The 23,464-nt window shown below is 46.0% G+C and overlaps 1 protein-coding gene across 1 annotated transcript; it reads left to right on the top strand.

The window, feature by feature from the left end:
* Positions 1-3,301: 3,301 nt before the first annotated feature.
* LOC311239131 (protein ABHD8-like) lies at positions 3,302-21,797 on the top strand (the record flags this gene model as incomplete). The annotated part of the gene is made up of 4 exons (XM_084327387.1): positions 3,302-4,113; positions 5,823-5,993; positions 8,894-9,110; positions 21,585-21,797. 4 exons carry the CDS (start codon positions 3,302-3,304, stop codon positions 21,795-21,797), a joined length of 1,413 nt encoding a protein of 470 aa, XP_084183513.1.
* Between the last annotated feature and the right edge of the window lie 1,667 nt (positions 21,798-23,464).

Here is a 23,464-nt window from a genome sequence, read left to right as displayed (position 1 = left end):
ATTTAGTTATTTCCACAAATTCATTGATTTGATCGCTCAATATACCATTTGACAGTAGACAACAGCTAAACATGAACTATTAATGTATTTTATGTACGTCAATGTAATGTTTATAAACATTGGAATTAATCTTTATTTTGAGTTATGATTAAAAGTTAGCGAAAGATATTCTATATTTTCTATACACAAGTCAAACTCTTCTTTGTGAATAGCTCAAATGTACAGTATATCGTCTAATACATTTACATTTAGTCATTTAGCTGACGCTTTTATCCAAAGTTCTGTATGACAAGTCAGCAGGAAGGGTACAACAGCTGAGTAACAATGTTCATCAAAGCGTTGCAACTTGAATTAGTGCTTTAGCACAACTGAGAAAGACCACTGTTGGCTCATCTATGCATTTTGTGTTGTAATGTTATGTAACAGAGATTGGTAAACCTACCAGTAGTTACTGCTACTGTATGAAAGATGTTCTGGCACACAACCAGTCATGTGCAATGACAGACATGTTCTATTAATACTCCTGAAGGCTGGCCATGTTGGAAAGAGATACATGTCTATTCATAGCTATAGTGTCTAGCTCAGTGTATGTGAATGGACACAGGTCCCAACACACTGTAACCGAGCACTGAACGGATATTGTTTTTCTGTTGTCTTATCTATGGAGCGACTTCAAATAAAATCTGCCCTCTAATGCAGGTGAGTGTTTGAGGCCTTCATGAAGTATACATGGGGCAACGAAAGCATAACTACGGTTATAATAACCATATCTGTGAATCCAGAGGTTAACAAATGGAAGTGTTGAAACACGTATTTTCAATGTAGTTCTTGAGTTGTATGTTGTGCAACAGGGAGTGAAATGGCAGTATGTACAGTGTTTGTATGGTGGATATGGTGGATCTATTGACCACATCAGGGTCTAGTCTGTTTCTGAGTTTAACTTTTTGTTTTGGATACCATTTCAGAAGCCTTGCAACAGAGAAAACTACTTCCTTGACTGAATAAATTCTTAGTGGACTAAATTCACAGGATTTTGTTAACCAATCGATTCATCGCTTTTATTGACAAATCTGTAAAATTGTGTTTCCCACATACAACCGTGCAGAAGGACCTCTCCAAAATTAGTGTTCACCAATGATTGTCTTAAAAAAACAACTGTAAGAGAAAGGCTATTGATTAGACCATGTGACCATGTGTTTTCAGGGTCACCCCTTCATCAGTGAACGTGGCGCTAGTATAGATTAATGATAGGAGTTAGAAAGATACAACATGAAAGACTATGATAAAGACTAGCTGGTGTGTGCCGATGCTGAATCATGATATTGGATCATGTTATAAGAATATTATAACACAGATATTTTTAGGATATTCAGCTCACAGTCTTTTCCACATACATGTGCCGTCCATCATTTATGTTTGGGCCTAACAAAAATAATGGTTGGTTTCAGGTTGCCGACCGACCCTGCCGATTTAGGTGCGACCCAATATATTTTATGAGTTTTTAAAAAAAATTATATATTAAAAAAAAAAAAAAAAAAAATCCGATTTTTTTTTTTAGAATAAAGTTTCATAGAAATCTTAGTCAAACATTTAGTATTATGGATATTAAACATGCTGGCAGAGTACATGCATCCATGTTGTTGTGAACATTTTAATTAAATAAAGAAATTCCCTATCCATAGTCGCCGTGGGAAAGAATAAAATAAAAAAATAAAATAAAATAAATTCCCTACCTACCCATGGCCAAACTGACAACCAACCTGAAACCAACTATTATTTTTGTTAGGCCTTGTGTATTTTGGCCTTTTTCTTTTACAAAGCTCCGTAATCTGTTCACTTTGTTCTAATTTAAAAACTGTGCTGCAGAATGACGACGAGGCCTGTCTGTTGTACCTCTGTGGTTTTTGCAACGATCCTTCAGAGTCTCCCATAGCTCCTCAGGTTCTGTGTGGTGACGGCAGGCTGGGGAGTGTGAGAGGCCACAAGGACTGTGTCCATGCAACGCAGTTAAGGCCTAACAAAAATAATAGTTGGTTTCAGGTTGGTTGTCAGTTTGGCCATGGGTAGGTAGGGAATTTATTTTTTATTTTTTTTATTTTATTCTTTCCCACGGCGACTATGGATAGGGAATTTCTTTATTTAATTAACCCTTTCACTGCCACACGACAGAAGGTTAGCCCTTTACTATCACACAACCGACGGCGATGCTCCATCATTAGCATCATTAGCTCCGCGGATGCGGAGCTAATGATGCTAATGATGGAGCATCGCCGTCGGTTGTGTGATAGTAAAGGGCTAACCTTCTGTATTGTCACAGTGAAAGGGTTAACCGGCTGTCGTGTGGCAGTGAAAGGGTTAAAATGTTCACAACAACATGGATGCATGTACTCTGCCAGCATGTTTAATATCCATAATACTAAATGTTTGACTAAGATTTCTATGAAACTTTATTCTAAAAAAAAAAAAAAAAAACGGATTTTTTTTTTTTTTTAATATATAATTTTTTTTTTAAACTCATAAAATATATTGGGTCGCACCTAAATCGGCAGGGTCGGTCGGCAACCTGAAACCAACCATTATTTTTGTTAGGCCTAATGTGATCTTGTGCGTCAGTTTTGGAGATATATTTGTGGTGGCTCTGTCTGGTCGAGGAAAAAAACCCACCCCTCGTTGCCTGTAATGTTCATCATATCTGTAATTCTTATTTGTTCCGTTTTTCAAATTATGTGTCTATTGTGTCTCTGTAGTTTGAAATAAGGGGACAATCACTGCCCAGGTTAGGGGTTCCATTTCCTGTGTTGCTCAATGGGTGGAGTGGGGCACTAACACTGTCAGGGTTAGAGGTTCCATTCCCAATGAGAAGAGCATGGCACTAACACTGTCAGGGTTAGGGGTTCAATTCCATATTTTGCTCAATGGGTAGAACATAGCACTAACATGACCAGGGTTAGGGGTTCAGTTCCCTGTGTTGCTCAATGGGTAGAACATGGCACTAACATGGCCAGTGTTAGGGGTTCAGTTCCCTGTGTTGCTCAATGGGTAGAACATGGCACTGATATGTTCAGGACTGCCATGCTATAAATGTATGACTGTTTGACGTGTTGCTAGGCAACAGCTTGGACTACAGTCAAGTTCCTGTTGCAGTGTTTGCTAATATCAACAACTGTCACATTGTTATCAAGTTGGAACTGTCTATGCACACTCGGTGTCCCGCAAATAGACATTGGATATTGGACAATAACTAGACATTAATTATATGTTCTGGTGTATCTGTGTGTGTGTGTGTGTGCAGGGAAGCGCCATGCTGACCAGCATCGCGGAGGGCATTCTGTGCTGCCTGACGGGGAAAGCTGCCAGTCTTGTGTTGCCCCTGGAGTCTTCTGAGCCTTCGGACAGCTTCGAGTTCGTGGAAGTGAAGCCTGGGAGGGTTCTGCGCGTGCGTCACATCGTCCCTGAGCGCCAGCGGGTTGTGACGGAAGACCAAGTGCCAGCGAAGGAGGTGGGCGATGGGGACGGGAGTGCCGGTGATAAGAGTAAAAGCGTCGTGGGCAGCAGCGTGCATTGCAAGAGGAAGATCACAGTCTACCGCAACGGCCAGCTGGTGATCGAGAACCTGGGCGACGTCCTCCACTCTGAGATCCTGCAGTGCCAGGATGGAGACCTGGAGCCCTGCAGCACCGTGGAGGTGGAGCTGGCCGACTACAAGGAGATGGCCTCCTCCCCTGACCCCCGCCCTGCTCCTCCCCCCGTCCCTCCGCCGTCCTCCGGGGAGCAGAAGCCCGCCCCGCCCCCCCGCCGTCGCCACCGCAGGCCCAAGCGCACGGTGCTCATCGACTCCAAGCGAGACATCTCCAGCTGCAAGGGGACGCACTCGGACGTCGCGCTGTTTTTCATCCACGGTGTCGGGGGCTCGCTGGACATCTGGGGCAGCCAGCTGGACTTCTTCTCTCGGCTGGGCTACGAGGTCATCGCGCCGGACCTCGCGGGGCACGGGGCCAGCACCGCCCCGCAGGTCGCCGCGGCCTACACCTTCTACGCCCTGGCGGAGGACCTGCGGGCCATCTTCAAGAGATACGCTCGCAAACGCAACATCCTCATTGGTCATTCGTACGGGTGAGTGTTTGAATGGAAGGGAATACAACTTCATTATGATCCTATTCAATACTTGAATAAAGGATGCATGAATGAATGAATGAATGAATGAATGAATGAATGAATGAATGAATGAATGAATGCATGAATGCATGAATGAATGCATGAATGAATACAAGTTAATTGCCCAAACAAGGTAGAAGATTGCCTTTGGCCTCACTTAGGGGTAACAAACCAGACTCATTCATAATCAGTACACAGCACATGCTTTAAAAACGAATTGCATTTAGGTTAATAGCATTTAGAAATAAGCAACCGCCTACGTCTGTAGTTGCCTTTGGCACATTGTAGCACTATCCAGATTGCTGCATCTCAAGCTGCGGGAGCTCGAGGAGTGAGTCATCAGCGTGACCACAGACACCCACAGGTTTGTTTTGTAGTGTGAACGCTAAAGGTCACAGATGATAAGCCTAATTAGAGGCTTATATAAAAGACGGGTTTAAATAATAGCTATAAATCACAAACCACCTAAAGGAAATTGTTATAAATGGCCGGGTTCCGGGCGGTTAGGTGGTCGAGCGGAGATTGCGTTCGTCACCAGCCCCGGAGCTGTGAGCTTGGTTCGCCTGTTCGAATCCAGCTCACAGCTCCGGAGTTGTCACCAGCTTGGCTGGCCGTCTGCACTGATACAATTGGCTGTATCAGAGGGTGGGAGAAGCTGGCGGGGTGGGTCCGGGTCGTTGTAAACAGCGACTCCTACAGTTCGGTCGGGGCGCCTGCTAAGCGCGGATTGGACGTGAGGGGGATAGTGTGGTCCTCCCACGCGCTACGCCCTCTCAATGAGAATCCGCGCTGCCAGGTGAAAAGAAGCGGTGATTGGCTGGACGTGTGTCGGAGGAAGCACGTGGTAGCCTCCACTCTCCCAAATGATCTGACTGTGGGGGGTAAAGCGCAGCGACCAGGAAGGGACTGGGAATTGGCATACGACTAACATTGGGATGGGAGAAAATCGGAGGAAAAATGGAGGGGGAAAAAGACCAAAAAAAAAAAAAAAATGGCCGGGTTCCACTTTCAGACAGTTGATGTTTTCTTATCAAATTCATTGTGACGAGGCCGCCTTAATTAAAGGATAATCACTCAATTTAAGAATCAATATATGTTGATGATATGGTTTCAGCATAGTTCAATTAAGATTTATGAATATTAACAATTCTCTCCTCGGAACCTGGCAACTAAAACGTATATGTGATGTCATCAACAATTGGAATCTGGAACTGCTGCTTAGAGGATGAATTGGGGAAGATAGGAAACATGATTGTGGGAATTCTTACATTGAGTGGTATATCTTTCAATGATCTTAAATTACTGAGTACCTCAGTCGAAGAACCATATAACTTGTTTTTAGTTTTCAGAGGAACAATGTTTTCAAACTTTATTATCTAAAGATGGTAAGTTAGAGTATTGTGTTCATTCATAGTTAAAGACAGTAGAGGTTGAGTACTTTATTATCTGAAGATGGTAAGTTAGAGTGTTGTGTTCATTCATAGTTAGAGGTTAGGCTTTCTTGTGATATATCACATTCACACTGTTGTTACATCCGAGTGAATTGGCTTGACTTTACTACTGCAAATACATGGGCTGTCCAAAGAGTTATGCTTCTTCAGGGTTCAATTGGGAACACAAAAATTGCAATCTCAGTTGATCACTAATCCTGTTTGCGTCTTTCCCAGGGTGTCGTTCTGCACCTTCCTGGCCCACGAGTACCCTGAGCAGGTCCATAAGGTGGTGATGATTAATGGAGGGGGCCCCACGGCTCTGGAGCCCAGCCTCTGCTCCATATTCCAGCTGCCTTCCTGCGTCCTCCACTGCCTGTCTCCCTGTCTGGCCTGGAGCTTCCTCAAGTAAGGATACTACAGATGGGAACGTACAGGAGTATCGTAGCGACTTTTCACAGACAAACTAACTCTTGATGGAGACGAAGCGTCACACAAGATGTCTTGTCTTTACTCTGGAATGTGTTAATTCACTGCCATCATCCTATGTCGGAGCATCATTTAGAGCGCGGTTAGCTCGTCAAAATCAATGTTTTTTTTTTTTTATTATTATGGTAAATTAAGAGACAAGATTCTCAAATGGATATCCTTTTATTTATTAAGTTTATGAAGGTGATTTTACAATCACTACAAGTGAAATGAAGACTGATATCACACACTCTGTTTACATAGTAATGTCATAATGAATGAAATGAAATAGGTTCTGTCATTTCAGAGAGTGGATTTTCTTCAAAATTCGAGAACTGAATGAAATGACCGACACTCGGTTGAATTATTATAATAATAATAATAATAATAATAATAATAATAATAATAATAATAATAATAATAATAATAATAATAATAATAATAATAATAATAATAATAATAATAATAATAATAATAATAATAATAATAATAATAATAATCATAATCATAATCATCATAATCATCATAATCATCATAATAATAATAATAATAATAATAATAATAATAATAATAATAATAATAATAATAATAATAATAATAATCATAATCATAATCATAATCATAATAATAATAATAATAATAATAATAATAATAATAATAATAATAATAATAATAATAATAATAATAATACAACTTTATTTGTATAGCACTTTTCATACAGAAATTGCAGTTCAAAGTGCTTCACATGCAGCAGTAGGAAATACAGGCATAAAGTGCAGACATATAAAACATCATTAGTTACAGACATATAAAGCGAGCATAAAAAAGATTAAAAAGGTAGCAAGGTAAGGCAAATCACAGTTTTTCACATTAGGATCTATCCCAATAGGCCTCTCTGTTTACGGTTTGATTCAGTTTAAAAATAGGCAGTAATAAAAACAATTAAATAGAATAGACAGTAAAAAAGTATAAGTAAATAAATAAGTAAAAATAGTTCAATAATACTAAGGTACAATAACATTTACAACAGAGCAGTGCATCGCTCATAAGTAACACTTAATAGAACAACAGAGCAGTGCATCACTCTTAACACTTTGAGTTTCTTTACCAAGTTCAGTTCTAAAATACAACAGAGCAGTGCACATTGACCGCCGGGGGTTGTGCCCATCTTATATCCCTCTCTGCCACCGTTAAAAGCCTATGGAGATGTTTACCTTCTTTGCAGGGCTATAACTTTTAAAATGTTATTGCTATATTGACATTACTATGGCCCATTCAACATCGATTATCTATCGTTCAGGATGTGGGAACGTTATACTTTTTCATTTATACATTGTTGTGTTAATATTAATACCTTCGAGAATATAAGTATGTTTTTAATCTTTTCTGCTGTAATTCCAAAAACGCTAGTTATAGGCCCAAACGCATATGATAGATTATCGATTGCCGTTTCTTTCCCATACACGCTATATAAAAAAATTCAAATGTATATGATCGGTATACATTATGCTTCATCATGCGTGGAGGAAAGGGGGGGGGGTCGTTTATAATTCCTTGATCATCAGTAACGGCTTTATTTACTATGGGTGGATATATTGATCAGACTGATTACAAACAAGGAAACGCACAATCGGGCTGAAAATAACGTTACTGTCCTCTTACAGTGCGCCAATGATACTGGTGGTGAAAGATCCCAATTATTCAACGCCGATCGCCTAGGTCCATTTCTGGTTTGTATGGCGCAATAAACGCAGAAATAATTTTTTTTTTATCCACTTTTTCTCCCATTTTCTATATTTTCTCCCATCCCAATTTCGCATCATCCAATTCAACCCTCCCCTGTCACGAACGCTGTTTCTTGCCTCCCACAAGCCGGCTGCAATGTGGACTAAGTCATACATAGCACAAGTCCCCTCCGGTACTTGAGGTAACAGCAGTCGCATCTTTTCACCTGCGCAGCTCGATCTCTCAGTGGCGAGGAGTAACGCGTGGGAGGCTCACGCTGCCCCCGACACTTCCTGATTCTACTGCGCAGGCGCACCAACCGACCTGTAGGAGTCGCTGTCCACAACGCCCGATCCCCACCCTTCAGTTTCCCTCCCCGTAATACGGCCAATGTGTATTACTGCGGACGACCAGCTAAACTGAAAACAATGTGGAGAGCTGGATTCGAACACGCGAACCCAGCGTCTCCACATTGGTGGCGAGTGCCTTGCCCACTACACCACCTAGCCGCCCTATAAACGCAGAAATCATATAGATTATTAAGTTTAGAAAGCGATCCATTATGTACTATAGTGTCTGTCAGGAGTCCCGTAGCGAGATGTGACTGCTGGAGGAATTTCCTCGATGCACCGATGACACTTCCGGTTTTTGCAAGAGTGTAACTCGCCCGACCATCCACCAGGCGGCGGTATTGAGCCGCTGCAGTCCCATCTAGGGTCCATCTAGGGCATCGGGGGTTGGGTGGATGAATTATAAATGCCATGGCGAAAAAATTTAATATTGATCTCAAAAACGCTGTACAGCGATGTTGGCGGTCAACGCATGGCGGGCAATAACGCTGAAAAGCGATATTGGCGACCAATGTGTTAACACTTTGAGTTTCTTTACCATGTTCAGTTCTAAAATACAACAGAGCAGTGCATCGCTCTTAACACTTTGAGTTTCTTTACCAAGTTCAGTTCTAAAATACAACAGAGCAGTGCATCGCTCTTAACACTTTGGTTTCTTTACAAAGTTCACTTCTAAATGACCTTATAGAACAACAGAGCAGTGAATTGACCGCCCCTCTCTTTCTCTCTCCCGCTTTCTACTTCTCTCCCATCTATTATCATCAGGGCTGGATTTGCCCGTCAAGGTGCCAAAGAGAAGCAGCTGCTGAAGCAGAGCAATGCCTTCAACGTGTCTCCGTTTGTCCTGCGTGCCATGATGAGTGGGCAGTACTGGCCCGAGGGTGACGAGGTGTACCATGCCGAGCTCACTGCCCCCATCCTGCTGGTGCATGGCATGTGCGACAAGTTCGTCCCCATGGACGAGGACCAGCGAATGGCAGAGGTACTACACAACAGACGGAAGGATTTGTATTATTGTTGTTTTTTATACTTTTGTTTGCTCAGAACACACTCTTTTTACAGCAATGCGGCGTACCCCACTCACACATTTCCACGCATTGCACAGCTTTGATTCTCTGCCGGAACCCAATTGGGCCGGGCTGTAATTTTGAAATTTCTAAAATTCCCCCAGGCTTGAATCGGGTCAGGTTTGTACAATTTTTTTTTAATCTTTTTTGAATTGTTATAAAACATATCAATTATTATTATTATTTAAAAGAAAAATTATAATACAAACTGACTCATTCATTTCAGAGTGGGCGATGGTAGCCTGCTTGTTCCCTGTCTTGAGTGTTCCAGCAGACAGAGGGTTTATCTCTGTTTCATCAGCTTAACCATAATAATAATAATGATGTTGATGGAAGACTCTGTTGCTGTTGAGTTAAATAAATGGAGAGATGAGACACAGACTCTGTTGCTGTTGAGTTAAATAAATGGAGAGATGAAACACACTCCGTTGCTGTTGAGTTAAATAAATGGAGCGATGAGACACAGACGTGGTTTATTTGTCACATACATACCAGGGCATACAGTGAAATGCGGGTGGTCATGCCCGCATTGATTGTGCAAAATACAATAATAAAAATAGGCATAGAAAAAAATAAACATAGAACAAATAAAATAGGTAAGACACAAGATATGCATGGTAAAAGAAATACATGCTAAGTTCCTGAGAAACTGGTTCCTATATAATACTACTATACAATATACAATTTACAATTTTACTTACTTTTTTAAACTTTTTTTAAAGTGACATTTTGTTTAAGTGGTGTGTGTGTGTGTGTGTGTGTGTGTGTGTGTGTGTGTGTGTGTGTGTGTGTGCTCATGTGTATTTGTGAGTGGAGAGTTATATAGTCGTACTGGCAAATCGCGTCTCGCTCTTTCGCCTATCGAGATATACCTCATCTCCAGTACCTACTGTACTACATGAACGAAAACAAAACACCCTTGCACTTGACCAGGCCCCGCCCCAGTGACCTCCCTATAAGTCACCAGGCGTGGTCACACTCGCCCTTCCTCTTTTTTCATTTTCCATCATGGCGGTTGTAATGCACCCTGTGTAACTAGTGTTATGAAGTGTAAAGAGAAATTGCGCAATGTTGAGTTTTCGCCGAAGATTTTCCAGCCCCTGGAATCTTCTCGGCATGTTCCAACGGCACGTCGGGTCTGTCCTGGTGTTTCCTCGTCTTTTGGCAGCAGATCGAGGGACAACGTGCGATGTGTAGCTATCGAGCTAACTCGCACCCAGGTAGGCTCTGTGCCATCAGGCATTAACGCTGGTGTTAGTAATGCTGCTTGTTGTTCTGTTAGACAACCGAGTTGTGTATCGGCGCAAGGGGCAGGATGTCTGGGTGAACGTCCATCTGAGTTGGACGTTTTCCAGGCTATCCTGGAGCGCGCTGCTAATACTAATGCTATAATGCTGGGTCACTGTTCTAATGTTCCCCGCTGTGGGATGTCACCGCTTTTCCCTCCTCTTAACCGGTTCATTGATGAAGGTCAGTCGGTAGCTAATGTGGGGGTTTTTGCTGAGACTTATTTACCCTTTTTACGGGTAAATGGGTTGACAACAGGGCGCAGGGCAGGTGTGCCGTGGCTAGAGAGCCAGGTAGCATCGATCCTGTGCCCCGGCGGGGTTGAACGGTGTCCCACCCGGAAGCCGACGCTTGAGAGTAGGTCGGCCCGGCAGGTGGCAGTATGGACTGATGAGAGTTATACTGCCATAGGATGGAATTTAGCTGCGGCCAGTGTCGTGGCTCAGCTGATTGTTTTTCTGTCCACATTAGCGTCGGGTAGTGGGGCTACAGGGCCAGCCGACGCTGAAAATATCTTGCATATTTTTGGGGTTATAGAAATCTTGAATCAGTCGCAAGCTATAACCGCAGGGAGGATCAGGATGCTATCAACACTTGTTAATAGGCATCTCTGGTTGGAGCATTCTTCCCTTGGGGAGGAGGAACGGTTTCTTCTCCTTAAGGCTCCTCTTTACGCGGAAGGACTTTTTTGTCGTTCTGCAGGAACGCGGGCGGTATTTGGCATGGGCCCCACACCGCCTAACGCTATGCAGCCAGAGGTGAGAGCACGGCCTCGTCAGCGACTATGGCGAGGCCCTCGACCGGCGGCCATGTTTCCCCCGCCAGAGGTACCCTGGGCGTTAAGTCAACAGGTGTCCACAAGGCCGACAGCCTTGGCGGCCGAGGGATCGGCTACATTGGATGAGCACGGCCTAAGAAACCGTCGCCGTCCTGCCGCATGCAGCCCGCTCTCCGATCACTCCCTCCCCCAACGCCAGCGGAAAAGGGGCTCTGATTTGTTTCCTTTGGCTGCGGGCCGCGGGCCTTCTATGAAGCGCATGCGGCCCCACGTTTCGCTTCCCATGGGGACGGGCTGACACCCAGTTGATGGCTGAGCCTGGGTCTGTCCGTGAGAATGTTGTGCTGTCACGTGGCTCCCTCGCCACGCGTTATGCGTCTGCGATTGGTGAGCCTGGTGTTACGTATGTCACCTTCAAAGGTTGTCAGCAGGGGGACTCGAGGCCTCTTCGAAAGAATGCTCAGCGCGGGTTTCCCCGACCTTGCCTTCGCCAGGCCGGGTATCACGTTGGTGCTTCCCACTCCCGCAAGATCGGCAGTGGTCTGGCAGGCGCGCGTGATTTGGGTGATAGTAATGTCACTGCAGGGCTACGGTGTGTAGGAACCCATGGGGGCCTCACACCTTGCATGTCTAGCTGCAGAACGACTCCTCAGCATGTTCTGGAGGGGTGTTCAGTGGGGGAGCTTTTGTCACCTGGTTTGATGTCAGTTTCTCCTAGGGCTGGGCGATAAAACGATAACGATAACTATCGCGATAAATTATTTCCTCGAAATAAACATGAAACGTGGTCGCAAAGTTTCGATATATCGATTTTCCAAGCTTGGATATGAGCACACGCACTAACAACCAATCAGTGAAGGAGATGGCCGACAGCGGAAGGAGACCCGGAGGTAGGACTCAGTAAACAAGGCTGGCTAGGCTAATTAGCTTGCACGGCGCTATTTTACAGTTTACCTGCCGAGTTGGTGTGTGTTTTGAATTCTGAGGGTAACTGTTATAGTAGTGTGGGGTATACGGTGGACGTCGTTGCAATGTATTGGGGCGGAACAGAGTATTTTATGGTCATATTTAGTAAATTGTTATGGAATACATCGCTTGGAAACGAGGCTGGCTAGGATAATTAGCTTGCACGGCGCTATTTTACAGTTTACCTGCCGAGTTGGTGTGTGTTTTGAATTCTGAGGGTAACTGTTATAGTAGTGTGGGGTATACGGTGGACGTCGTTGCAATGTATTGGGGCGGAACAGAGTATTTTATGGTCATATTTAGTAAATTGTCATGGAATACATCGCTTGGAAACGAGGCTGGCTAGGATAATTAGCTTGCACGGCGCTATTTTACAGTTTACCTGCCGAGTTGGTGTGTGTTTTGAATTCTGAGGGTAACTGTTATAGTAGTGTGGGGTATACAGTGGACGTCGTTGCAATGTATTGGGGCGGAACAGAGTATTTTATGGTCATATTTAGTACATTGTCATGAGATACTCCGCTTGCTCTAGCTAACTGCTAACGTGCGCGGACTGATGACGACATCAACTCGACTCTCGAGACATTCGCAGCAGCAAAACAAGTCTATTAATAGCCCGTCCATCGGCGCCGGGCATAAGACGTTAATTAAACTTGACAGACATTATAATGACGATAATTATCGATATCGAGTTATATGAAAATAATTTTATAATTTTATCGCAATAACGTTTTTGGCCATATCGCCCAGCCCTAGTTTCTCCCGTATCAAACCGGCCCTTTCTGTCGGGGTCCCCCCTTGGGTGCGATTGCCTCGTGGGTTGTATCAGGGACCGTTGTCCCGATTCCACGGAACGCCCTGCCCGCACGGTTGGCGGGTTCAGAGTTGGCTACGCACAGCGGGAGGGACCGGGCCACCTATCTACAGTTCCTTGCAGCCCAGCGCCAGTTGGCGGCGGGTGTGCTCTGGGATTATTGTCACATATGGCTTCAACAGTGCCGTATGTCGAGGTGGATGGTGAGAACGTTGAGGCGGGGGCTTGTCTTGCAGTTCGCACAACCCCACCCTCCGTTTTCAGGTTTGGTGCAGACCCTATTGTCAGGGTCGGCAGCAGTGACAGCTCTGGCCGACGAGATCCAATCTCTGTTGGCGAAGCAGGCCGTTGTCGTGGTCCCACGGGAGGACGCAATGTCAGGCGTCTACTCCCGTTATTTTCTGTTGCCCAAAAAAACGGGAGGTGTCAGATCTATACTGGATCTGTCCGCGTTCAATCGTCTGATTGCGGCGAGACGGTTCAGAATGTTGACCGTCAAACACCTGTTAAAAGCTGTCAGGGTGGGGGACTGGTTCACCTCCATAGACCTAAAGGATGCGTATTTTCACATCCCGATTTACCCTCCTCACAGGAAATACCTACGGTTCCTTTTTCAGGGCGTAGCGTACGAATACCAGAGGTTGCCGTTCGGCTACTCTCTGGCCCCCCGCACATTCACCCAGTGCGTAGAGACCTGGAGCCTCTACGTCGGCAGGGGATATGAATTATTTTCTATCTCGACGACATTCTGCTCATCAGCCGGTCGGAGGAGGTCGCCAGGTCTCATACCAGGCTGGTGGTGGAATTCCTCACCAAGCTGGGTTTTGCTGTGAACTGGAAGAAGAGTACGCCTCTTCCCAGTCAACAGGTGGAGTACTTGGGCTTGGTCCTAAGCTCAAGGCCCATGAGGGCAACCCTCTCGGAGCAACGGCCAGTGTCTATCCTCAACTCGCTCGGGACGGCGGGACGGTCACGGCGCTGCAGGTGATGCGCCTGCTCGGTATGATGGCATCCGCTCACTCTGTGGTCCCTCTTGGCCTCCTCTTCATGAGGAGGATACAGAGGTGGTTTTCCAGTATGAAAATAGACCCGGTGAGGGGCAAGTGGAAACAGTTGAAGGTTCCCTTGTCGATACGGGGAATCTCGCCCACTGGAGGAGGCCTGGTACCCTCACCAGCGGGGTCCCCATGGGCAGCAGGCGTTCACACGTCACGGTCTTCACCGACGCCTCCCGGGGGGGACGTGTCGGACCGACGCAGTGGTGGGCAGCTGGACGATCCATGCTGCCCGGTCTGCCCTGCACATCAATGTTTTGGAATTGAAGGCGGTCCTCCTGGTCCTCAGGCGGCTCGCCCACTTGGTGGTAGGCGAGCACGTTTTGGTCAGGACGGACAGCAGGACAGCAGCGGCGTATATCAACAGACAGGGTGGAGTACGCTCCATCCGTCTGCACCGGGCGGCGGTCTGCCTCTGGCTGTGGGCGTCTTACAATCTGCGCAGTCTGAGGGCGCTCCACATCCCTGGCAAGGAGAATGTGGGCGCAGATGTGATGTCGCGGGGCAGTCCGCGTCCCGACGAGTGGGGACTACGTCCCGACATAGTCAGGCAGATCTGGGACCGCTTCGGGGAAGCTTCGGTGGATCTGTTTGCGAGCAGACAGTCTCACCAGTGCCCCTTGTGGTTCTCGGCCAGTCGGGGGGACGATCCTTCCTTGGGGGTGGATGCCTTCTCGATGTGTCCATGGCCGCCCGGGCTTCTGTACGCTTTTCCCCCCACACACCTGTTAGGTCAGTTGTTGGAGCGGGTACGGTGGGAGCGCAGGACATTGATCCTGGTTGCGCCGGACCGGGGCACGGCTGTGTGGTTCCCGGTCCTGATCCAGCTCTTAGTAGCCCCGCCGTGGCCTGTTTCTTGGTCGCCGTGGGCCCTCTCTCAAGCGCATGAGTCGCTGTGGCGGCCCCTGTGCTGGGCCAGCCACTGATGGTTTGGCTGGTGAGAGGGTGAGTCTGGAGAGGATGGACCCTTCTGTGGTTGACACCATCCGGAACGCGCATGCTCCCTCCACTATCGCGGTTTATGCGGGTAGGTGGCATATTTACCAAGAGTGGTGTAAGGTGGGGGGCTGGAACCCGGTGTCCTGCCCCCTGGACCTTCCTTCAGTCTATTCTTGATGACTGTCGGCTTCGACGGTGAGGGTATATGCTGCGGCTATATCCTCTTGTCATGAGGGGTTTGAGGGCGTTACGTTGTTCAGCCACCCTCTTGTGAAGCGTTTCCTGCTTGGCGCTCGGCGCCTTAAGCCGGTGAAACGTTCTCTGTCTCCGAGTTGGGATCTTCAATTGGTCCTCGGTCGGTTGTCCGAGGCCCCGTTTGAGCCTCTTGAGCAAGCGCCTTTGGAACAGCTGTCTTTCAAGACTGCGTTCCTGCTGGCCATCACCTCCGCTAAGCGCGTGGGTGAGCTCTGTGCTCTCTCGGTGCGGCCTGAGTGTCTGTCTATTCGTGTCAATAGCGGTGCAACTCTGAGGCCTAATCCAGTCTTCGTGCCAAAAAATATCCGGAGCTCTTTTCGCTCCAGGGATATTGTGGTTCAGGCGTTTCATCCGCCTCCTCACGCTAGTGATTTGGAGGCGAGCCTTCACCTGTCATGTCCGGTCCGGGCTTTGGGGATTTACCTCAGCCGTACTCAGGACCTCAGGGCTACCGATCAGATTTTTGTCTGTTACGGTGGCTCTTGCGCTGGTAAGGCACTGTCGAAACAGTGCCTGTCCCATTGGTTGTGCGAGGGCATTGCCCTTTGCTACACGTTGGCTGGGCTGGGCCCCCCTGGGGGTGTGGGGTGGCGGCCTCTGTCGCCCTGTTAGGAGGGGCCTCGGTGGAGGACATCTGTACTGCGGCCTCATGGTCCTCCCCAGGTCCCTTCGTTAGGTTTTACCTCATGGACATGACTGGGGGTTCTGTCTCCCAGGCGGTTCTGAGGTCTGGAACCTCCCCTGCTTCCCGCCTTTCAGTGGGTTAGCAGGGCTGTGTGGGTGTGTGCCACAAGGTGTTGTGTCACACGTGGTCCCGCCTGTGCTGTGCGTTAGAGGTTTCTAGTTCCCTCTTTTCGCACTTGGGTGGAGTTGACTGCCGTCCTCTCTTCGCTAGGAAGGGGGGGTGACGGGACTCCCCTCCTCCCTGGTGTAGGGCTTACGGGTCCTCAGGGGGTACATTTGTCGGTCCTCGCGTCTGCTCTGTCCCCATATCTCGATAGGCGAAAGAGCGAGACGCGATTCGCCAGTATGACTATATAACGATTTATATGAGTACTGGCTGAGCCTCTTGCTCTTTAGCGCGCCCTGAGGTCCCTTGCGGGGGGGTTTCTGATGGAAAACTCTTCCCGGGGAAGGGCGAGTGTGACCACGCCTGGTTTCAAGTTTCAAGTTTCTTTAATAGTTGTCATACAGAAGTACAGAATACTTTTATACAAAATGCTTCTTACTGTTACGCTCCAGAGACTGTGCTAGACAAGATAAGTATGAAATAAAATAGTATAGCATGTAAAATAGAAGTAAAAATAGAGGTCACAGTGTTCAGTATAGACATATGTACAATGTTCGATGCAGAATAGAAGTAACTGAGTTACCATACAATATACAATATACTATGCAATGTACTAATATACAATACTATATAGTGCAAAGCAGAAATGGGATGAGGTACAATTTAGGTACAATTTACAGTAAGGTGTACGAGTTGTAGTGCAAATCCTTTATCAATAAATATAAAGTGTGTTTAGGTGATCTAAAGTGTGGAGAGTGGGTGCTGCAGTGTGTTGTTTGTTTAAAGTGAGTGTGTGCGTGTGGATGTGTGTGCTGTGTGTATTTGATGGTTGTTGCACAGTGTTTATTGTTCGTTGAGCAGCCTGATGGCCTGGGGATAGAAGCTTCTTCTGAGTCTTTCTGTGCTCGCCTTGAGACTCCGGTATCGCTTGCCTGACCGCAGCAGTTCAAAGAGGCAGTTGTTTGGGTGGCTGGAGTCCTTGATGATTCTCTTAGCCTTACCCCTGCACCGCTTGTTGTAAATGTTCTGGAGGGTGGGAAGCCCCCCTCCAATTGTGCGTTCGGCTGAACGTGTCACTCTCTGTAGTCTGCTTCGGTCTTGTGCAGTGCTATTCCCAAACCAGGAGGTGATGTTGCCAGTCAGGATGCTCTCTATTGTACATGAGTAGAAGTTCTTAAGGATCTTCTGACTGACTTGGAACTTCCTTAGGCGCCTGAGGAAGTAGAGGCGTTGTCGTGCCTTCTTCACAACACTGTCAATGTGTGTGGTCCATGTCAAGTCCTCGGATATGTGGGCTCCGAGGTACTTAAAACTGTTCACTCTCTCAACCGATGCCCCGTTGATGCTGAGGGGGCTGTAGTCCCTGACCCCCGACCTCCTAAAGTCCACAATCATCTCCTTTGTTTTGCTGACGTTCAGGGAGAGGCTGTTCTCCTGGCACCATCCTGCCAGGACCTTGACCTCTTCCAGGTAGGCCCTCTCGTCGTTTGCAGAGATCAGGCCCACCACTACTGTGTCGTCAGCAAATTTGATGATTGTGTTGTTACTCTGCTGAGCCACACAGTCATATGTGTACAGGGAGTAGAGGAGGGGACTCAGAACACAGCCCTGGGGGGCCCCTATGTTGAGGGTGATGGATGATGAGGTGCAGTTGCCTGCTCTCACCACCTGGGGTCTGCCCGTCAGGAAGTCCAAGACCCACTGGCAGAGGTCATAGTTCAAGCCCAGGTCCCTGAGCTTGGCTATGAGTTTGGAGGGGACTATGGTATTGAATGCCGAGCTGTAGTCGATGAATAGCATTCTCACATAGTTCCCCTTCCTCTTGTCCAGGTGTGATGCTGCTGTGTGCAGCACATGGGCTATGGCGTCCTCCGTGGACCTGTTGGGGCGGTATGCAAATTGCAGGGGAGGGAGGAGCAGATGTAGCCCTTTACTAGCTTCTCAAAGCACTTCATGGCTATGGAGGTGAGAGCTACAGGGCGGTAGTCGTTGAGGCAAGCAGGCTTGGATTTTTTAGGTACAGGGATGATAGTGGACTTCTTCAGGCAGGTGGGGATGACAGCCTGTTCTAAGGACAGGTTAAATATGTCAGTGAATACCGGGGCCAGTTGGTCGGCACAGACTTTTAGGACGCAGCCGAGAATGCCGTCCGGTCCTGTTGCCTTCCTGATATTCACTTTTTTAAAGGTCCACCTCACCTCATGCTCTGTTACCCTGAACACTGAGTCTCCATCAGCAGACCCCCCCCCCCCCCCCCCATTGCCGTTGCTTGTAGGCTGGTGTTGTTATTACCAGCCTCAAACCTCGCATAGAAGGTATTGAGATAATTTGCTAAGGGAGGTCACTGGAGCAGGGCCTGGTCAAGTGCAAGGGTGTTTTGTTTTCGTTTATGTAGTACAGTATGTACTGGAGATGACGTATATCTCGATAGGCGAAAGAGCGAGACGCTCAGCCAGTACTCATATAACTAGGTTATATACATAACCTATCGTTCAGTGTTCAGTGTTCTGATGGCCTGGGGGAGGAAGCTGAGCCGGAGTCTCTCTGTTCTTTCAGCGTGTGACCGTAGGCGCTTGCCTGACTGCAGCAGCTTGAACAGGCGGTTGTTGAGGTGGTGGGTGTCTTTCATAATTCTGCAGGCTCTGGATTTGCACCTCCTGTTATATAAGTCCTGCAGGGGTGGTAGTGCAATACCCGTAGTACGCTCTGCTGAGCGCACCACTCTCTGGAGTTCCTTCCTGTCCTGTGCTGTGCTGTTATAAAATAAATGGAGAGATGAAACACACTCTGTTGCTGTTGAGTTAAATAAATGGAGAGATGAGACACAGACTCTGTTGCTGTTGAGTTAAATAAATGGAGAGATGAGACACAGACTCTGTTGCTGTTGAGTTAAATAAATGGAGAGATGAAACAGAGACTGTTGCTGTTGAGTTAAATAAATGGAGAGATGAAACACACTCTGTTGCTGTTGAGTTAAATAAATGGAGAGATGAGACACAGACTCTGTTGCTGTTGAGTTAAATAAATGGAGAGATGAGACACAGACTCTGTTGCTGTTGAGTTAAATAAATGGAGAGATGAAACAGAGACTGTTTCAAGTTTCTTTAATAGTTGTCATACAGAAGTACAGAATACTTTTATACAAAATGCTTCTTACTGTTGCGCTCCAGAGACTGTGCAAGACAAGATAAGTATGAAATAAAATAACATAGTAAAATTAGAAGTAAAAAAATGAGGTCACAGTGTTCAGTTTAGACATATGTACAATGTTCGATGCAGAATAGACATAGTTACCATACAATATACAATACTGTGCAGTGTACTAATATACAATACTATATAGTGCAAGGCAGAAATGGAGAAATGGGACGAGGTGCAATTTAGGTACAATTCACAGTAGGTGTACGAGTTGTAGTGCAAATCCTTTATCAATAAATATAAAGTGTAAGTGTGTTTGTGTGATCTAAAGTGTGGAGAGTGGGTGCTGCAGTGTGTTGTTTGTTTGAGTGAGTGTGTGCGTGTGGGTGTGTGTGCTGTGTGCATTTGATGGTTGTTGCATAGTGATTATTGTTCGTTTAGCGATTATTGTTCGTTTAGCAGCCTGATGGCCTGGGGATAGAAGCTTCTTCTGAGTCTTTCTGTGCTCGCCTTAAGACTCCGGTATCGCTTGCCTGACCGCAGCAGTTCAAAGAGGCAGTTGTTCGGGTGGCTCGAGTCCTTAATAATTCTCTTAGCCTTCCCCTTGCACCGCTTGTTGTAAATGTTCTGGAGGGTGGGAAGCCCCCCTTCAATTGTGCGTTCGGCTGAACGTGTCACTCTTTGTAGTCTGCTACGGTCTTGTGCAGTGCTATTCCCAAACCAGGAGGTGATGTTGCCGGTCAGGATGCTCTCTATTGTACATGAGTGGAAGTTCCTAAGGATCTTCTGACTGACTTGGAACTTCCTTAGGCGCCTGAGGAAGTAGAGGCGTTGTCGTGCCTTCTTCACAACACTGTCAATGTGTGTGGTCCATGTCAAGTCCTCGGATATGTGGGCTCCGAGGTACTTGAAACTGTTCACTCTCTCAACCGGTGCCCCGTCGATGCTGAGGGGGCTGTAGTCCTTGACCCCCGAAGTCCACAATCATCTCTTTTGTTTTGCTGACATTCAGGGAGAGGCAGTTCTCCTGACACCACTGTGACAGGTTCTCTACCTCTTCCAGGTTGCTGTTGCTGTTGAGTTAAATAAATGGAGAGATGAAACACACTCTGTTGCTGTTGAGTTAAATAAATGGAGAGATGAAACACACTGTTGCTGTTGAGTTAAATAAATGGAGAGATGAAACACACTCTGTTGCTGTTGAGTTAAATAAATGGAGAGATGAAACACACTCTGTTGCTGTTGAGTTAAATAAATGGAGAGATGAAACAGACTCTGTTGCTGTTAAGTTAAATAAATGGAGAGATGAAACACATTCTGTTGCTGTTGAGTTAAATAAATGGAGAGATGAAACACACTCTGTTGCTGTTGAGTTAAATAAATGGAGAGATGAAACAGACTCTGTTGCTGTTAAGTTAAATAAATGGAGAGATGAAACACATTCTGTTGCTGTTGAGTTAAATAAATGGAGAGATGAAACACACTGTTGCTGTTGAGTTAAATAAATGGAGAGATGAAACAGAGACTCTGGGAGCTGTGTGGCTTGGCGCTGTCCATGGTGTTGAACTGGACAGTGAGCAGAGAGGCAATTGAAGAGTCTCATTTCTCTCTCATTCACTAACACAAAAACTGAAACATATCTCTTCGGAGGGTCTATCACCATTTATTGAACTCGACTCAACAACAGTCTGAGTCAACAACACCATGGCTATGGCAGCCTCACTGTGACCTCTCTCTTTTTATCTGGCTCAGACATAACCTAGACAGGTTCATGTAGGGTCGGGCCTGCTTTCTTTTGGGCCCGATCAAAGCTCTACTTCCCAGTACAACAGTCTTCTACTGTTCTCCATGGTTCAACTCCACTGAAGCAGTTGCTCAAGAGCACTTAAAGAGAGGAACTGATCTAAGTAAATCATATTCATATGTAAAAAAAATAATAATAATTGTATTACATTTAAATGTAAATCCCCCAAGGAGATCAATAAAGGAATATCTCATCTAAAATAGTAAATCACCTTAATATGGGGATAGGTTTTATGAGATGCTGCTCGTAATAATGCTATTTTAAGAATAGAATAGACTTTGGGAGGCAGTAAATAACTTTCAACTTTGTGTGAATCTTTCTATTTCAAATTGGCACCAGGGTTAAATGTGGTCAGTGGGGGCAGTGCAATTGTTCTGTAATGCCTGTTGCATTGACCATAATGTGGCCATAATATGGCCATGACACGACAAGTAACATGACTATAATATTTATAAATATTGCACAATTTCTCAGGTATGAAATATATTATCTGTGCTACTGCATTGCACACAGCTTTGTTGCATAATTATATGTGTCATAATAAATGTTGCTTCCTGTTCCAGATCCTCCTGTTCGCCTTCCTGAAGGTCATCGAGGAGGGGAGTCACATGGTCATGATGGAGTGCCCCGACACGGTCAACACCCTCCTGCACGAGTTCTTCCTATGGGAGCCCGACATGGCCAAAAAGGACAGTGCCAAAATGGACATGGACAAAGCTGCTATAGCCAACGGCGCTGTCCAGACCCTGAAAGTAAACAAGCCTGTGGACAAATAAGCCATATTAGAGGGTCTTGTTTCTTGTTTTGATGGTTGAACCAATCAGGGGGTCTTGTCTTCAGGCAGGAGGCGGGAGTTGTTAAGGGAGCTCCCGGGCTTGGAGCTGTTAGTAACAGGGCCGGAGTGTCTTCTGGGCGGCCGCTGGCGCTCCCAAGATTACACAGGACTATGGCTATGTACTTTGGCACGGTGGCAAACGGAGAGAGAGAAAGGATGGAAAAAGAAGACGAGAAGAAGAAGAAGAGAGGACCGGATGCATTCTCTTTGTTGATAGACGTCTGTGCTCCATCACGTGGTGTATGTAAAATCACACAGTACCTACGAGGTCCGCAGGACAACGTCCATTTGTGATTTGTACGTGTTTGGCGAAGAACGGACCACTAACAAAAACCAAAGTGCAAAAATAATATAAAAATCGTTATGGTGTACGGATCTTCTCACTCTCATCCATTATCTTCTGCAAAGCGCCGCAGCTCCTCTGCCCCGCTGTTGTGAAATTGTCGCCGCACTGACAATTGTGCACGTCTCGCTCGTGTTCGCCGAGAGGAACTGGCACAGGGAGATACGTAGTGAACCGAGGGGTCGTGCGATTGGTGGAGTGTTGCCAATGCAAGGGAGAAAGAGGGATTATGACGGCGATTACAAATGTCGCTAATGACATTTTGCTACCAAATACTGACTGGAGGGCAGTGGGGGATGAAATACAGCATTGAAATACAGCGGGGGTTGGTGTGAAACACATGCAGAAATACACGCTTACACTGTCTGCAAAGTAACTGATCACAGGAACTATGTTCAACAAACGAACCGCGTTCACTCAAGATTCCATTATGGCAAAACAGACAGAGGATTTTAAAAGTACCTGTAAGACAAACAGGAACCATTCACTGTTTAGCCATAAAACCATTCACATGTCAACCCATACACTGTGCATCGGTATTAGACTCAAGTATTGTTACTAACAGTGGTTCATCTATGCACTAAGTGTTGGAGAATATTTTCTCAAAATATCCAGAACCATATAGTGCTGACTGTGTCTACTGTGTGCATTATATAATCAATACAATCGTTTAGAGGTCATGCATGGAGATAAACTCACAGATATCTGAGATTCGTCTAGAGACAAGCAGATATCAACAAACATGGACTCCAAAAGCATCCACTCATCTGCTATATTGTTCTAACAGCATTGGCCAAGTGTGGAATATTATGCAAAACGTATTATCCAGTACAGATTTGTACTCATCCTCAGAGTGGCAAGAATCGTTAACTAGTAAACATAATCAGATGTGCTTTGAAAGAGTTGTGGCATATTCTGGAATTCTTGGTATAAGGACCTAGTAACTAATCAAGAACTATATGTTAATCAAGTTAACAGGAGCAAACGTGGCTCAGGAGGCAGAGCGGTCGTCTGGTTTGAAAGTTCCCGGTTCGATTCCACCTCCTCTGTAGAAGTGTCCTTGAGCAAAACGCTTAACCTCTAACTGCTCTCGATGAGCAGGTTGGCACCTTGCATGGTTGCCTCCGCCATCTGTGTGTGAATGGGTGAATGTCATGAGGCATAAGTTTAAAGCACTTTGGATACAAGTGCTATATAAATGTAGTCCATTTACAAATTGTATGGACGAAAAAAAGGATTAGAGATAAGCAGGTAGAAAATGGGAA

Source organism: Notolepis coatsorum (genome assembly GCF_963971535.1).
Source record: "Notolepis coatsorum genome assembly, chromosome: 13".
In the NCBI taxonomy this organism is placed as follows: domain Eukaryota; kingdom Metazoa; phylum Chordata; class Actinopteri; order Aulopiformes; family Paralepididae; genus Notolepis; species Notolepis coatsorum.
Note: the sequence above shows the minus strand (reverse complement) of the source record. Positions and strands in the feature narration are given on the sequence as shown.